At 27.5% G+C, this 17943-nt stretch overlaps 2 protein-coding genes across 4 annotated transcripts in view; one reads left to right on the plus strand and one right to left on the minus strand.

The window, feature by feature from the left end:
* The window catches only part of LOC107445925 (uncharacterized), a 32178-nt gene extending 19716 nt beyond the window's left edge, over positions 1-12462 (minus strand). The window contains exons 1-2 of one of the 2 annotated variants that reach the window (XM_016060432.3): positions 11919-12462; positions 2263-2674 (exon numbers count right to left, since the gene is read on the minus strand). In XM_016060432.3, the coding sequence (XP_015915918.1) occupies positions 2263-2674; positions 11919-12252 (746 nt within the window). In that variant the 5' untranslated portion in view covers positions 12253-12462. The remainder of the gene's footprint in view (positions 1-2262; positions 2675-11918) is intronic. The other variant, XM_016060431.3, reaches the window with a different exon arrangement.
* LOC107445928 (uncharacterized) overlaps positions 1-17943 on the plus strand; it is a 258022-nt gene that overhangs the window by 165762 nt on the left and 74317 nt on the right. The gene's annotated exons all lie outside the window — the stretch shown is intronic.

The raw sequence follows: 17943 nt of genomic DNA on the forward strand, positions 1-17943 counted from the left end.
TATGTATTTAATAACAGAATGCTCTAAAGCTAAGTAATTTTTCTCAAGCAGTGGTGCTTCTGAAATGAACTTTTTAATTTCTGAAAGATTTAGTATTTTTCCGATTCAATTTCCAAAATAACTCGATATCTAAAAGATTCAGTTTCTAAAAAATTCAGCTTCTAAAAATTTTGGTTTTAAAGATTACTCTTGTATTTAATCTCATTGTTAGAAACTGTAAAATCATATAAAGATTCATTAATTTCTTAACACCATTTTTGTAATTTTTCAAATTTTTTTTTTTCATTAAAAGAGTGCGAAATCTAGTTGTTGTATGCTATATTTACTTCTCCGTTGCTTTTGAAACAAACTGTTTCTCTTTATTTCTCTATCTAAACGTTGATTTTACGTAGGTGGATCAAATCTAAAAGAAACTTTTATAAAAGCAGCAGACGATTTTTATTCTCGTTGTCATGGCAACAATAGAACTTTATCTAGAGTTTGTTTCCCAGTGTTTAGTTTGTTGAGAGTTTTTTTTTCTCTTTTTTTTTTTTTGAGTAGCTTGAATCATGAGTGAGCGTAACGCTTCTAATGCATTTGNTTTTTAATTTCTGAAAGATTTAGTTTCTATACGATTCAATTTCCAAAAAAACTCGATTTCTAAAAGATTCAGTTTCTAAAAAATTCAGCTTCTAAATCTCATTGTTAGAAACTGTAAAATCGCATAACGATTCATTAATTTCTTAACACCATTTTTGTAATTTTTCTAATTTTTTTTCATTAAAAGAGTGCGAAATCTAGTTGTTGTATGCTATATTTACTTCTCCGTTGCTTTTGAAACAAACTGTTTCTCTTTATTTCTCTATCTAAACGTTGATTTTACGTAGGTGGATCAAATCTAAAAGCAGCAGACGATTTTTATTCTCGTTGTCATGGCAACAATAGAACTTTCTAGAGTTTGTTTCCCAGTGTTTAGTTTGTTGAGAGTTTTTCTCTCTCTTTTTTTTTTTTTTTTTTTTTTTTTTTTTTTTTTTTTTTTTTTTTTTTTTTAGTAGCTTGAATCATGAGTGAGCGTAACGCTCCTAATGCACTTGCATAACGCATGCTAATTAAAGTTTGCTCAAATTGCATGATCAGTCTGGCAATGATACCCTGTAGAAGTCTCAAGTATGCAAACTACACAATTTATTTAAACAAGGCCGTGAAGAACTTGAAAATTTATCTTTTTCGTCGACCAAGAACGAGTCTTACGACACAGAAAATTGACCATGTTTGTGACTTTATTCATAATGACCGACGAATTAAATTTCGAGAAATTAGCGCCATAACAGAGACGGGTTATGAAAGTGAGCAAAACATAATTTATGGGGAGTTGAAATATCGAATAATCTAAGCATGAATGGTAACTAGAATTTGGAACACAAATCAAAAGGATGCAAGAAAAGACGTTTGTCAAAGATTATTGAGTCACGATGAAACAGAAGGAGATAAATAGTGGGTGCGGCACTATATCCCTGAAACAAATAGTTTTGGTATGGAATGACTTACAAAGAAGTATCTGCTTCATACAAAGCAAATTCTTGGTTATCTGCAGGTAAGATGATCGCAAATGTTTTCTAAGACTCACAAGATGTGCGTTGATTTCCACCAGGAAGAACGAACAATAAATGTAAATTATTTTTAAGAATTTTTAGAGAAAGTTGGAAACAATGTGTAGAAGTTCGCAGAAATTATGTAGAAAAATAAATTTTTGTATTTTTTGTAAGTAGTATTTAGTTATTAAAAAGCCTCATTTATATTTGATCCACCCTCATCAAAATGTTAAAAATATCTTTTTGCTCGTTGTTCTTAAACAAACATTTTTAAATCAAAGTTTTTATAGCGGCATGATTTGTAAAAAATACACGATGTTAGGTGAATAAGTGTATCCGTGATACAAATAAGTGTATCAGATATTGATAAAGGGAACATTTAAGATAAAGTGTTGCTGTTTATGCTAAATCATGTTTAAAATAATATTTCGTTTGCGCTTTTTTACTTTTTTAATTTTTTTAGTTAAGAAAAAATTGATACATTAATGAATGGACTGAAGTTAAAGAACTGTGGGACACTTCAAGCATCTTTTTGATCAAGGACTTAAGACAATGTTCCCATTTAAAGCATCTCAAAAGTTATTGATAATTAACTTTTAAAAGCAACAATATAATCTTCTAGCACAAAACAAAAACAAAACAAAAATGAAAGTGTTCGATTTTCTAAAACAAAAAAAGAAAATTTACTCACTTAAATTCACTGATCAATGAGTCAAAACCTTCTTTCAATAAATCTGGCCACCCATTGATGCTTCGCTCTTTCAAATAACGTTGATTTTCCATTCGAAGAAATTCATTGTTTTCAGTTTTATTCATAAATGATCTCATTTGTCTTGGTATTCTATAACTAGCATGAGCTGCCGATGGGCCGACATATCCCATACCATAATGGTTTCTCGGAGGAGGAATTCCATATGGATACATATTTGTGGGTGGATAAGGACCAACTGGTGAATGAGGAAGTGGTGGCACAGGAAGTGGTGATAATGGTGATTCCATAATGACGAACATAAAGAATATTCCAAGAATTGTAGATAATACTGTTAACATTGGACTAAGATCGCTCCATATTCCTCGTAAACTGGACAGCACTGTTGTATCCCCTGCAACACGAGAAAATGTAGGACCCAAATGTATCGCGATTTGATCGATATGGTGAAATGAAATCTGTACTTTGAACCATTGAAAATTTCCCACCAGGTGTCACTACAAGAGGAACAAAATCGCATGAAATCGTAAATGATGTTTCTGATTAAAGCACAAAACGTGAATAAAGCACAAATAAAGATCAGAAATTGACATACTACAGTTTTGGTTCCATAAACAAGAATGTGTCTGATGCGTCTTCCTCAATGATAACTTTAAAGAAAGTTCTTGTTTATAGAATCCAAACTGTACTATGTCTACTTCAGTGCTTTATTCACCTAGTTTTTTGCTTTCATTGCCGTCGCACAAAGTATACCTTATTCTCTTTTTAGATGTTTTTGATGCTGCTCTGTAGCCTTAAATTAATTTTTCATTCACTTATTATTGTAAAGTAATTTATAATTATAGTGTCATCTGGAGAGAAATTTTAAATAGTGTACAAGATAATTCGATCTTTTTATTTAAATAAATTTCTGAATTTATATTTTATCCTTCATTAACAAATTTAAATTTAATTCTTTCTGCATACATTTTTAATGGCGCAGCATTCGTTTGCTTACATTGTTCTGCATGCTAAAACCTGCTACTGTGTTCTAGATACTGTATTTTTCCATTTTTAAAAAAATACGTTTTAATCAACAACAAATTAAACAATTAATCTTTTGTAATAAAATCTGCTGTAAAAAAATTAAACTTCAGTAACGAAAACTGCTGTAAACAAATAAAGTAGGAGTAGTTTTATTCAAAATATGTATGAATTTTCCTAAACTAAAATACAATATTTTATGATGTATCAAAAATGAGAAATATCAACTTATTAAGATTTGTAAATGTGATTTTTTTTAAAAAAACATGTGTCAATAATTTTTGTACACTCATTAAATGACAATGCACTTTCATTAAATGGTAATTAGAACCGTAACTATATTATATCATTTCTGTACTTTATTCGCGCTTTAGCCACGCAATTTTTTGCTTTCATCCTCGCAGCACAAAGTTTACAGTTTCCCTCATACATGTTTTGATGATGTCGCTCTGTAGTTTTAAATTTATTTTTCTGTCAATCATTTATTTAATGAAATTTGTAATTATAGTGTGATATGGAGAGAAATTTTAATTAGTGTACAACGGTTAGATTTTTTATTTAAATAAAATTATCAATTTCTGAATTTCTATTTTATCCACCATTAGCAAATTTAATTCCTTCTGCTTAAAATTTTAATGACGTAACAATCGTTTGCTTACATTGTTCTGCATGCTAAAGCCTAATACTTTGGTCTAAATACTCTATTATTCACTTTTTAAAAATACTATTTCATCAACAACAAATTAAACTTTTGTAACAAAAATTGCTGTACACAAATTAAACTTTTGTAACAAAAATTGCTGTACACAAATTAAACTTCTGCAAAGAAAACAGCTGTAACAAATTAAAGTATTAATAGTTTTTTTTTCAGAATGACTCAGAATTTGTTAAAGCTAAATATAATATTTTATGGTACATCAAAAATTAGAAACATCAGTTTATTTAGGTTTATTAAGTGTAATTTTTTTTAAAAAAAAATGTTCCATGGAAGATGTGAGAATAATTTTTGTCCGACTATTAAATGGCATAAGAGCAAAAAATAATAAAAAAAAATACTCGCATTTAAAAAAAATTAAAAAGAAAAAAGACAGAAAAAGGAAAAAAAAGGCGTCTAGGATTCTTTTAAAGGCAATAAAAACTTTTAGGCTTGCTGAAAACAATGTCACTTACTCTTCAATACAAAAGAACAAATCAAAAATAAATTCCTCTTACAAATCAAAAATAGTATTTCTTTTTCTTTCTTTTTATAAACTATTAGTTTTGTAATTAACTTATAAAGAAACAATGAAAAGAATACCCTTCCGGATGCTACACATTAACGTGGGAATTATTATTAATAATCCATACCTTACTGTGCTTCCCACACTTTTTTCACCAAGTAATGGGTACAGGTTTTTTAATCTTACATCTGACCCTCAAATCGGTTTTTGTATCTTATTAGGTCACTGCAGCTAATGAATGTTTGTTTTGAAAAAGACGATTAAATCAAGCCTATTGATACTATTTTCTATCTGAGATTTCTTTCTTACTTGATATAACAGAGGGATTGTTAACAGATGAGTTTTACTTAATATTTCCATTTAGTATACAAGGGAAAAAAATATGGTCATAATTACCAGAATATGATAAAATGTACCGTGTTTCTGGCTCTATGGGAACACCAAAAAGCTCGGTTATTTTTACCAAAGAGCTTTGGAAATGATTTTGACGAAATTAGCATAAAATACTGTTTATAACGTGTGATAAAATTTGATAAGTATTGTAAAATTTGGTAATTTTATCATGATACCTTAGAGCATGGAATAAAAGCCATTTATTCGATTAAATTTACTTTTCAGTTTTTGATTTTTTACTAAATATGGGGTAAAAAGAACTATAATTTTCAAAGCTAAAATTTCTGGTTTATTGTTACCATATCAATGGAAAAATTGTCAACAGAATGGTTTAAATATCGCATATTTTGGTTTTATTAACCAGAATTATGGGCAGCATCCGTAANCAAATAACAGTGAAAAGTACATCAGTAAAATTCATTTTACCGTAAAATCCATTTTTTACAGTATCCAGATATTTTACAGTAAATATTTCTGTAAAAATTGCGGTATATTAGATATTTTGTTTCGTAAAGTTTTATAGTACAAAATGGATTTTACTGTAAAAAGTATTGGCACTCAGAGTGCTAGCACTAGTCAGAGTCTAGCATTGGCACTCAGAGTGCAGAGTGCTTTTCCGTATTTAGACCCGAGAATTTTTACAGAGTATAAATATTTTTTTAATTCTTAATCATTTGTGTAGTTTTGCCACAAATTGAACCATTCCAAACTATGATCATCATTTTATTTTTGTATTATAAAATAATAATAAATTTTAGAAATTGGTTCGTTTTAACTTTTTAATACGTTAACAAATATATGCTTAACAATTTGTATATTTAAAACTTAAAGACATGTTTGATGGTATGCGAAAATTTTTATGCGAGCATTCTGCAGACTGCAATTCATTCATGAAACCTAGTTCTATATTATGAAGAATTTAAAGCCCATTGGTCATGTAATCATATTTTTATACATGCATTTGTAGTATATTTGTTTAACAATGATTAAATTTAAGTTTTTACACAAATGTAAAGATTAGGACGTATGAAAAATAACGTTTACTCCGTTATAAAAATTAAGTTTATGTGAAAAATCTGTGTTCTGATTTTTTTCTATTCTTAATGAAACTGTCTTATTTGTTCACAAATGATAAATATTTTATAAAATAAATAATATGGAAAGCAGCTTTTTTTCTCTAAAGCAAGAAGAAGTATGAAAATAGATAGTTAATAAAATGTTTTCGAATCGTTAATGTACCCCTTTATACATATATAATTTACTACATGATATTTATTTAAATTTGAAGCAAAAACAATTTTTAACCTTTTTTTTGTTCCAGTATATGACATATAATCCCTCAATTTAATTGTATTATATGCCAAAATGTGCATAAAATGAAAAGAGATAAAATTAAGGCCGATTAAGGCTAGGAAACAGGTGCTGTCGACTGTAATCAAGTATGACTCTAAACCATATAATCTTGATCTTAAGAACTCAGCATATATGCTTGGCATTTGTAAAAAAAGTCAATCGAGTAATTATATCTTATTTAACATATTTACTTAAAATTTATATTTTACCATAAGATTGTATTATATTATATTTAGTATATTTTACAATATTATATTACATTATATTTAGTATATTTTACAATATTATATTATATTATTTTTATTGTATTTTACAATAAGATACTATAAATTATATTTATTACATTATATTTTACAATAAGATTTACATTCAGGAAAAAGAATAATTTCTGTGTTGGATGGAACAGCGACAACGAAAATATTTTAAAGACATATCGCTGTTTCAATACTGTAAAAAGTATTTGATAAGCATACAGAAGGTGAAAAGATATTTTGGAATCATTCGAGCTAAACCCTAAGTTATACTAGAAAATCAGCCAGTACACAGTTTTTTACAGTCTGAGAAAAAAAAAGTATGGTCAAAACAACCAGATTATGAATAAAGTTACCGTAATTCTGCCTCTATGATGGGCATTCGATAATTTTTACCTGAGCGCTTTTGTAATGATTTTGGTGAAATAAACAATAAAATATGGTTTCACGAAATGTGATAAAATTTAGGAAATGTGATAAAATTTTGTAATTTTATTATGATATCATAAAGTATGACGTAAAAACCGTTTATTTGGTTAAATTTACTTTTAAGTTCTGTATTTGTCGAAACAGCTGCAGGCATTTCAACTGTTTTATTTGAACTTATTACTTTGTTTTTCTACTATACTTTGTAAGCAAATAGTTCAGTTGTTCCGGCGCGCTTTTGGAATCTCTTCATTTCGTGTTAGATGGAGATAATCATTGATACAAGAAAGAAGGAACGAAAGAAAGCAAGGGAAATTTCTATTTTTTTAATCCTTATAGAGCCAACGGCTCACAATTGGGATGGAAGTAGTTTTATTTTTTTCCAAAAAACATCGCAATAAACATTTATGAAACTAAGTGAAATAAGGATTTAACAGTTGAAAAAATTTTTCTTTTTATTTAAATTCCTGATCTATATGACGAGTACTTAATAAAATATTTGATAAAAACTTTACACGTTAGTTGTAACGCATTACCCATTTTCCTTCAATGTACGTTGCATAATATCATATTTTAGATAGTTTAGTGAATTGTTATAGTAAAAGTTTGTCATGATTAAAAAATAACTTCTAAAACAACGAAGAAAAACGAATAGATTTCCATTTTATTAAATAATTACTTTGATGCAATATTGGAAAAAAAGCATTCCCAAGGAATGTTGGATATTATTAACAATGGAAATTAGCTGTTTCCTCGATATATGATGAGATCGAAAAGATTAACACATAATTTTATTAAAATGAAAATGTTTTGTCAGAAAAATGAAACGAGAATGTGAGAAAGAAACGTTTGACGAGAATATTAACCAATAATTTGTGTTGAAGAATATAGCTTTCTCACTTATTGAATTTTTTAGAATATACTGTAAATAACAAATTATTGAAAGTTATAATTTTTCTCTGCTTTAATATACTACCATACTGTTTTAGTTCTTTAATGACGTAACATTTTAGAAATTTAAGTAGTAAAAAAATTATCATTTTGTTTTTATTGCTCTTCTTCTAATTCAAGTAACTGTATTCGATGATATACAGAAGGTGGCAACTACAAGCTTTGGTCTATATTTTAACAAACAATATTTCACTTATTTGTAATATCAAACAATTTAATACTCAATATTCAATTTCAAGTCTATTTAAATATGTTTTCAGATATGATTTTTTTTCAAAAAAAGTTTGCTATTAAGTTAACAATGATAGCTTTATTAAAATAATAAAAAATTTTTAACATTGTCCAACTATTGATTNATAGATATTTTTTTAATTATTAATTATTTGTGTAGTTTTGCCAAAAATTGAACCATTCCAAGCTATGATCATCATTTTATTTTTGTACTATAAAATAATAATGCATTTTGCAAATTGGCTCGTTTTAACTTTTTAATACGTTAACAATTGTATGCTTAACAGTTAATATATTCAAAACTTAAATACATGTTTGATGGTATGCGAAAATTATTATGCGAGTATTCTAAGGTCTGCAGTTCATTCATAAAATCTAATTCTATATTATGAAGAATTTAAAGTACAACGGTCATGGAATCATATTTTTAAACATAAATTTGTAGTATATTTGTTTTACAGTGATTACATTAAAGTTTTTGCACAAATATAAAGATTAGGACGCATGAAAAATAACATTTAGTCCGTTATAAAAATTAAGTTAATGTAAAAATCTGTATTCTGATTCTTTTCTATTTTTAATGAAACTGTCTCATTTATTCACAAATGATAAATATTTCATGAGATTATAATAAAATAAATAATATGACGAGCAGTTTTTTTTTTTATCTGAAGCAAGAAGAAGTATGAAAATAGATAGTTAATAAAATGTTTTCGATTCGTTAATGTACCCCTTTATACATATATAATTTACTACATGATATTTATTTAAATTTGAAACACAAACAATTTTCAACCTTTTTTTTGTTCCAGTATAGGACATGTAATTCCTCAATTTAATTGTATTATATGCCAAAATGTCCATAAAATGAAAAGATATAAAATTAAGGCCGATTAAGGCTAGGAAACAGGTGCTGTCGACTGTCATCAAGTATGACCCTAAACCATATAATCTTGATCTTGAAAACGCAGCATATATGCTTGGCAATTGCAAAAAAAGTCAATCGAATAATTATATCTTACGTAACATATTTACTTAAAATTTATATTTTACCATAAGATTATATTATATTATATTTAGTATATTTTACAATATTATATTACATTATTTAGTTTATTTTACAATATGATGTAATATTATATTTATTGTATTTTGCAATAAGATACTATAAATTATATTTATTATATTATATTTTACAATAAGATTTACATTCAGGAAAAAGAATAATTTTTGTGTTGGATTGAACAGCGACAACGAAAATATTTTAAAGACATATCGCTGTTTCAATACAGTAAAAAGTATTTGATAAGCATACAGAAGGTGAAAAGATATTTTGGAATAATTCGAGCTAAACCCTAAGTTATACTAGAAAATTAACCAGTACTCAGTTTTCTACACTCTGAGAAAAAAAAGTATGGTCAAAACAACCAGAATATGAATAAAGTTACCGTAATTCTGCCTCTATGATGGGCATTCGATAATTTCTACCGGAGCGCTTTTGTAATGATTTTGGTGAAATAAACAATAAAATATGGTTTTACAAAATGTGATAAAATTTGGTAAATGTGGTAAATTTTTTTAATTTTGTCATAATGCCTTAAAGTATGACATAGAAACCGTTTATTTGGTTAAATTTACTTTTAAGTTTTGTATTTGTTACTAAATGTGGGGTAATACGAACTATAATTTTGAAAAGTAGAAATTCCATAAAACCGTTACCGTATGAACTGAAAAATTACTAAATGATTGGTTTATAGACCGTACATTTTGGTTTTATTACCAGAGTTATGGTATGGTTTGGTTTGCTAGGCATGTTATGTCTAGGCAGTTGGGTAATTTTATCAGAATTTTTTTTTCTGCGAGCACGATAACTTTGGTTTGAATATCGAATGAATCTTGGAGAACTAATAGGATGAATGATTTCGGGGACATATTTGTGAATTTAAGTAAATTAACTTATAAGTTCATACGTTACTCACTTTTGTTGCTTTGCCCAGCCTCAATGGTTTTAGCTTTTGTGAAGAGGTAATACCATAAACTTTTGGGGAACATCAGTTCGACCATAACTCTTATCGGAGAGAATTTTTAATGAGTGTTTTACCACGAATTCATTCGAATTACCCACGTTGTGGTTACCCACGGTGTAGATCTTTGGAATTAAGAACTTAGCAAAGCAAATAAACGTTGCAAATTTAAATATGTAAAAAAAAAAAATTTTTTTTTCCTTCCAAACGATTTATTTTTTTCTAAAAATGTCACTTAGATCTTTCTTCCACTCAGTTTTTCATTTCCTCTCATATGGCGAAATGGCTATGATGATGTTGATATTTGTTTATAGTATCGAAACAGCTGCAGGTATTTCAATTGTTTTATTTGAACTTATCACGTTGTTTTTCAACGATACTTTGTAAACAAATAGTTCAGTCGTTCTTGTGCGGTTTTAGAACCTCCGCATTTCGTGTTAGATGGAGATAATCATTGATACAAGAAAGAAAGAAGGAAAAGAAAAATTCCAATTTTTTTAATTCTTATGGAGCCAACGGCTCACAATTGGGGTGGAAGTAGTTTGATTTTTTTTCTAAAAAACATCACAATAAACATTTAAGAAACTAAGTGAAATAAGGATTTGAAAGCTGAAAAAAAATTTCTTTTATTTTAAATTCCTAATCTATACGACGAGTACTTAATAAATTATTTGATAAAAGTTTTACAAGTTAATCATAACGCATTACCCATTTTAGGCCTATGTATGTTGCATAATATCATATTCTAGATAGTTTAGTGAATTTTTATAGTAAAAGTTTATCATAGTTAAAAAAATAACTTCTAAAATAACTAAGAAGAACTAATAGATTTCCCTTTTATTTATTAATTACTTTGATGCAATATTGAAAAAAAAAGCATTCCCAAGGAATGTTGGATATCTTTTACAATGGAAAGTAGCTGTTTCCCCCACACATGATGAGATCGAAAAGATTAACCCATAATTTTTATTAAAATGAAAATGTTTCGTCAGAAAAATGAAGCGAGAACGTGAGAAAGAAATGTTTAACGAGAATATTAATCAATAATTTGTGTTAAAGAATGCAGCTTTCTCATTTATTGAATTTTTTAGAATACACCGTAAATAACGAATTATTGAAAGTTATAGTTTTTTTCTGCTTTACTATACTACCACAATATTTTAGTTCTTTAATGACATAACATTTTACCAATTTAAGTAGTAAAAAAATATCATTTTGTTTTTATTGCTCTTCTTTTAATTCACGTAACTGTATTCGATGATATACAGAAATTGGCAACTGCAAGCTTTAGTCTATATTTTAACAACAAACAATATTTCATATATTTGGAATATCAAAACAATTTAATACTCAATATGCGATTTCGAGGCTAAGTTTTCTAAATATTTTTTCAGAGATAAGTCTTTGACATAAAAATGTTGCTATTAAGTTAACAATGATAGTTTTATTAAAATCATACTATTTTCTTAACATTGTCCAACTATTGATTTTTTCACCTGAGAAACCTATTTCAAATTTAATTTTGAGAGAGAATTATATAAATGTGCATAATTTTTCCGATCTTATTTCTGCGTGTAGTGAATTTCTCTCTCTATTTTTTTAAAAATAATTTAAGAATAAGCATATATGAGTCTATATTAATAAGAAACACTTTGCTAAATTTTACTATTAGTTAATTGTTAGCTTGTTAATGCATGGTTTATGAATTATTATTAAAAGTATTAAGATATTTTGCGTAATAAAGTCGATATAAATGATTTACTTACTTGTTGTCAAATTTGTATTCGATGTCTGTTCTCCTTCATTATTTTTAATTTCTTCATCTTTCTTAATTTCTTCTACTTTTTTGTTTTCTTCTACTTTTTCCTCGTCATTTTTTCTATGAACTGTGAGCGACACAGGCTTTGAATCAAGGCCAGAATGATTACTTATATTCCTTGGATTAAAAACACTAATCCATCTCTGAGAGGGGATCGTAATATTTCCAGCTTTCGGCCGACCATTATATACTTCTGTACCATTAAGATACACGATCTTTCCTTCAGATTTTTTTAATAAGATGTAAACAACAAACAGGCATAAACTTGATAACAACTTCATCGCGCTGTATCTGGAATAACTCTAATCGCATAAAACATGGAAAGTGGTGTCTGTATTTTAATTTAACTTCAGAGAAGGCGAGTATGAACAAATGTGAACCCAAGACCAAGTTCCGGTTAGTTTAGTGTTGAGTAGTAAAGGGCATAAGAGGTGGATTCTTATTATGACGTAATGAGACGTCACTTGCCCACTCTTTCTCCATGCTCTTATAGCGGAAATAAACAGAAGATTCTTGAGGTTAAACCACGTGGGATACGGAGCGGAGGCGCGAGAGGAAAGCATCCCGGAGGCTTATTATCTTGACAGGTGCACTTGTTAATGAATTCTTCGATGCATTTGAAGGCATTAACACGCTCCAACGCGTATATAATTATGTTATTACATTTTATTTAATGCATAGTCTTTATTTGCATTATGTGTTTATTTAATGTATAGTCTTTATTTTAATTCTGCGTTCATTATTTAATGTATAGTTCTTCATTATTTAATGTAGAGTAGCACTTTTAATTTTTACTATCTAATACATAGTCTTTATTTTTATTTAATATCCCTTATTTAAAAATAACATTTCATTTTCAAGTAATTTTCAGTAGTTATTTTCATTCAATATTCATTGTTTACTGCATTGTCTTTAATTTCTGCCTTTCCAGTTTTTAATGAATGAGCAATCTTTTAAAGAAAACATAAATTAAATATTATATTCAAATAAATGAAAAAAATAGTCCTAAAATAAGCTATAACATCATCTATTTATTTGTATTCGATTCTTTTCAGAAATTGACAAAGAAGTTATACAGAAGTATTTGTGAGTGAATAAATTGATATAGAATTTTTCCACAAGGAAGCTTCGTTTGCACGAAATAGCATAAACCTTAAATCCCAGTAACAGTTAATAATCAGTTATTTTTACTGCAGAAAGCAACAGTTATTTAAAAAAACTAAACAAGATAATAAATTTTAAGTAAATAGCATAAATAAATTAAATATTACGTAATAAATAAAACAGTCTTTATTTTTATCTAAGACAATATTTAAAAAATGATCTTTTAAAGAAAAAATGATTGAAACTGGCGTATAAATAAATAACATCCATTTCATCGGTGATAAAATCACTCGTTTCTTTCTTTGTATCCAAATTTTATTTTATTGTAAGTGGTTAAAAAAATAAAGAATTATAATTGTAGGTGTAAAAAGTAACGTTTATCATTTTCCACAAATAAAAAAAGAAACTAAATTTTTCCACAAAGAAAACTAAGTCTTCTAGTTTTTGATTATCATCGTTTATTAGAAAAATGATTAGCTTTCAATCAACTTAACTATTTATAAAAAAAAAACGGAAAGAGTAAATTTAAATAAACATTATGTAAAAAAATTCTACAGAATATAAGTAAAATATAAACCAATTATTTTTTAAGTTTACAGCATATTTAGTTGAATTTAACTGCTAAGTTTCTATTTTATTCTTGTAATTTCCTTTAGACTAAATAAAAATGTAAAGAATAATGAAAAATATGAATAACAATAAAAAAATATAATAAAAAATAGATTTTATTGTAAAAAGTTAGGATACTCTTAGTGCCATTACTTTTAACCGTAATTTTTCGAGATTTTTATTTTCCATAGTGTTTCGATAAGAAACATTTGTTTTATGACGTTTTAAATTATGAAATCAAACGCAAAACGTACTTTATCTGCAAAAAACATGCCTTTTTTAAACGGAAAAAGATTCCTGATTGTCAAAATATGAAAGAAAAATGTAATATGGAAAATATGGTCCCAATAGTTTAGGCAAGAAAGCGGTCGAAAGTTTGAGCCACGTAATGTTAAATTTCCTCTTCGTATACCTGACTATGTATCTAAAACTATTTAAAATATTTAAATAATTTCCATACACAATTGTTGTTGTCGTCACCCATTAAGGCAGAGGGGGTGCGAATGTTCTTGTCTTCCAGTGGCGCCATCTATAGCCAAGAATTTGACTTCTGCCACACCCATACGTCGTACCCGTTTATAGGGGGGACCCATTCATACATCCATTCGTTTGTCCACAGATCGTAATTTTGACCGAGAATAACCTAATTTTGACGATCAATGTCTAATTCAGTACCCCCAGAAGTATTGATTTGCTATGAGAACTTAGTGACCCGACAGAATTAGCGTGCACCAATCACCATTTACTACACTGGTAGTCTTCGGCCGGCTGGATTCAAACTCGCATTCTCACAGACATGAGTCTAGCGCCCTGCCAAACAGGCTATCCCGGCCTTCATACACAATTATAAAACTTATTTATCAAAAGAGAATTCCACGTAACAAAAAGTCTTTTTAACTGTTCAATATTTTCTTATTTTAATTGTAGTACAACATTTTTTAAATTATGAGGTACTTAAATTTTTTCATGATTTTTAACAATGTTGGGAGAAGTGGGCCAGTGTAGACATCTTGAATAATTTTTTCATTTATAATTCAAATCTCTTCTGTGAGATATCGTAAATTGGAAGCATTGATGGACACTTGAATGTACAGTTGTGTAATCACACGGTGAACAATTTAGTAGAAATTTGTAAAAAAGGTTTTTACGGTGCGAAAGTAACTTTAAAATTGTATTAGCATATCTTATATTAACTCTTATATTAACATATTTCATTTTCAGAATTTCAACTGAAGGTGATAATATGTTACAGATGATATGGTTTTTTACCTATTTTAATATTAACTTTTGCTCTATATATTTTTCAATTACTCAGTATGACGCATAAACAAACATAAGTTTTCGAGGGGCTAATGTAGACACGTGTTGGTGGGGCTAGTGAAAACATGCTTTAAGCCGATTACTTTCATTTATAAGTTATCAACTTTAGGTTTTTTAATTCTCAGTGATATCTGATTGATTAAAATAAATTGAAACTTCTTGACAAGACTGACTCAAAAGGAGTTAACGACTTCCTGCAAGTTAAATTTATTTTTTTAAATAAAAAACAGTGTTGTACATACATTATGTTGATAAAGTGGAAGTTGGAGTTTATGATGTATGAAGAAGGATATAGCTTTTTTAATCATGAATCTTCCTTTTTTTTCAGAAAAAAAATGTGTTTCTCAAATATCAAGAAAAGATTGTTACCAAACTTCCATTTCTAGTGACTGCTAAAACCACAAGGATTCCATAACAATACAGTTGTAAAATTGACAATTCTATTTTTTTGATGCGATAAAAAATAATTTCAAAATATTTATCAAATTAAATATGTAGCAAATTAAAAATGGTTTTCAAATGTATTGATTTGCTTTCAAGATGTCTTTAGTATATTGAAATACTCTATTACATTTTAGTATTTCAATTAATGAATGTCAAAATTTATCCTCCTGTAAGATTTAGATGGAAATTAATTTAGCTTTAGATATAGCTTTCTAAGTTGTAATAGTTGACTACTTAACAAATTATCAAGATTGTCCACACTAGGCCTATAGTTTGTTCACACTAACCCGCCAGTACGGACAAAAACAACCTTTTTTAAAAATAATTATAAAATACTTAAACAACTTTTTAAATCTACATTTAGCATTCAAATTGTTGTTAAACAAAAATACTTCAAGAGTTCAAAATTTTAATTAATTAGTTTTTTTGATAAATTTGCAAAAAAAATATCCAAACTAGCCCCTCTCTTAAATTGAAATAAATAAATCCAAAATTTGAACGAAATCATACAAGAAATTTTTAGAGATTAAAATTTATAAAATGCGACTTTTTTAGTTTTCATTGCGAAAAGTAACATTAACATTAAGAAGCCCTAAGTTTCTAACACTCTTCTGATTCTTTTGACACCATATTTTCCAATGTGTAGCCAATCCCTTATTATGAGGGTCAAGAATTTAAACCCACTCAATATAAAGTATAATTAGAGAAAGTAAACTTTTGTATTTGATTTCGTATTTTAAAATATCGTCAGCCCCGCAGAATAATTAAACATCAATATTCATCTCGTTCGGCAAAATCCGATCTCTAGATCAAAAGTTATTAGTGTTTTCCTTTTTTAATTTTTCGCACTATACATAAATGAAATAGTAATTTGCAAGCATTTTTTATATCCATTATATTTATAATCCTAATTTATTTTCCTTTTCTTATAAAAAGAATAATTATAAAAATACTTAATGTGTTATCTAACCTTTGTATTTAACTCTTTCATTCACATGCAGCTTGTTATGTGACAAGAATTCAGTTATCCAACTGCGCGCCTATTGCCTTAGGTTTACTAATGTAGGATCAAGAATTCCACGCAATTCCCAGTAGGCCTCTTTACACTCAATATCGACCGCAAATGAGTAAGATAGACCATGACCTTGTTAGGTCATTGCCTTACAAGTTCGCCTTGCCTACATATGAAATAAGTTTATTTTTTAAAAAAAATGTACACCTTGCTTGGCCTACAGACATGCAGACTTCATTAATGAAACTATAGATACGTGTGCGTTTTTGCTACTAGTTTTGCTGAATAATAAGGGGGCAACCAGTAAACCATACATTTATCAGCAAAACCAAGAATAATTCTTAATATTTCTTAGTGAATTTCTCTTTTCTTTACTGTATATATATATATATATATATANATATATTCAAAAAAATTTCAGATTTCTCCCGCTCATGCGCAAAACATCTACTTTAAAAAACTACTAAATTCTACATAAAAGAACTACTTTACTTGCTCATATCTTGCGCAGTAATTTTATAATTAATTTTTTTTGCTCCAAAATTTTTGTTTAATTTTATTGAATATTTTGAAAGTTATTGCAAAAATATATAAAGCAATTTTTTTTTATAAAAATGTCTAAAGCTCTACAAATACTTTAGCTAGGTTTACGAAATTTTGTGCAATTATAGCATATAATAACCAAAATGATTGTTACAAGTTACAAATTTATTGCTACATTTTTTAGCATAGAGGGTTCAAAAACACTGTTTTCCGTTTGTTAATTATTGTCTGTTCCTCAAACCTCAAAAAGCTTTAAATGTCGTTTATAAATATGAGAAATCGCATGATTTAAACACTTCTGTTGTTATTATGTGATTCTTGAAAAATATTAAAAAATGTATTAATATAGAAGTGTTTAGATACATATACATGAACCCATTAATGTAGAAGTCGCTATTTTTAAGTAATATTTTATTTGTTAACATTAGATGACGTGAATTTAGCTATAAAATTAATTAAAATTTTTTTTTCTTTGTCTAAAATGCTTTTCTTCATTTATTTGTTAATTTACATAAATTAGATAGAAAAAGTAAAAAAAATTGTAAAAATTTGAATGCTCAGGCGAATTGTTAGTAAACTATCAAAAACTAAATTAATGTAAAATATATAAAAGAAAGCAATCTTACAATCGTAAGCTTTGGGAAAATTAAACGATAAGCCACACTTTTTTCAAGGAGAAAGTATGTATATCCAATTATTATTTCCAGATAGGCACTTTAAAAGTTTCTGTAAATTTCCATTAAATATAACAGCACAATATACTAAAGCGTTTCAATGCTTACATATATAGTGACTTTTTCTCCAAAAGCGCTTCTCTGCGCAATTTAAAAATGTGACTTATTATTTTGAGGAAAAAGGTCATTTGTATTTATCAAAATATGGGCTGAATACAAATTTATTTATTAATATAAAATCAAACAAATTCAAATTCTAAGTACTA

The sequence above is a fragment of the Parasteatoda tepidariorum genome, chromosome X1 (genome assembly GCF_043381705.1).
Source record: "Parasteatoda tepidariorum isolate YZ-2023 chromosome X1, CAS_Ptep_4.0, whole genome shotgun sequence".
Lineage (NCBI taxonomy): Eukaryota > Metazoa > Arthropoda > Arachnida > Araneae > Theridiidae > Parasteatoda > Parasteatoda tepidariorum.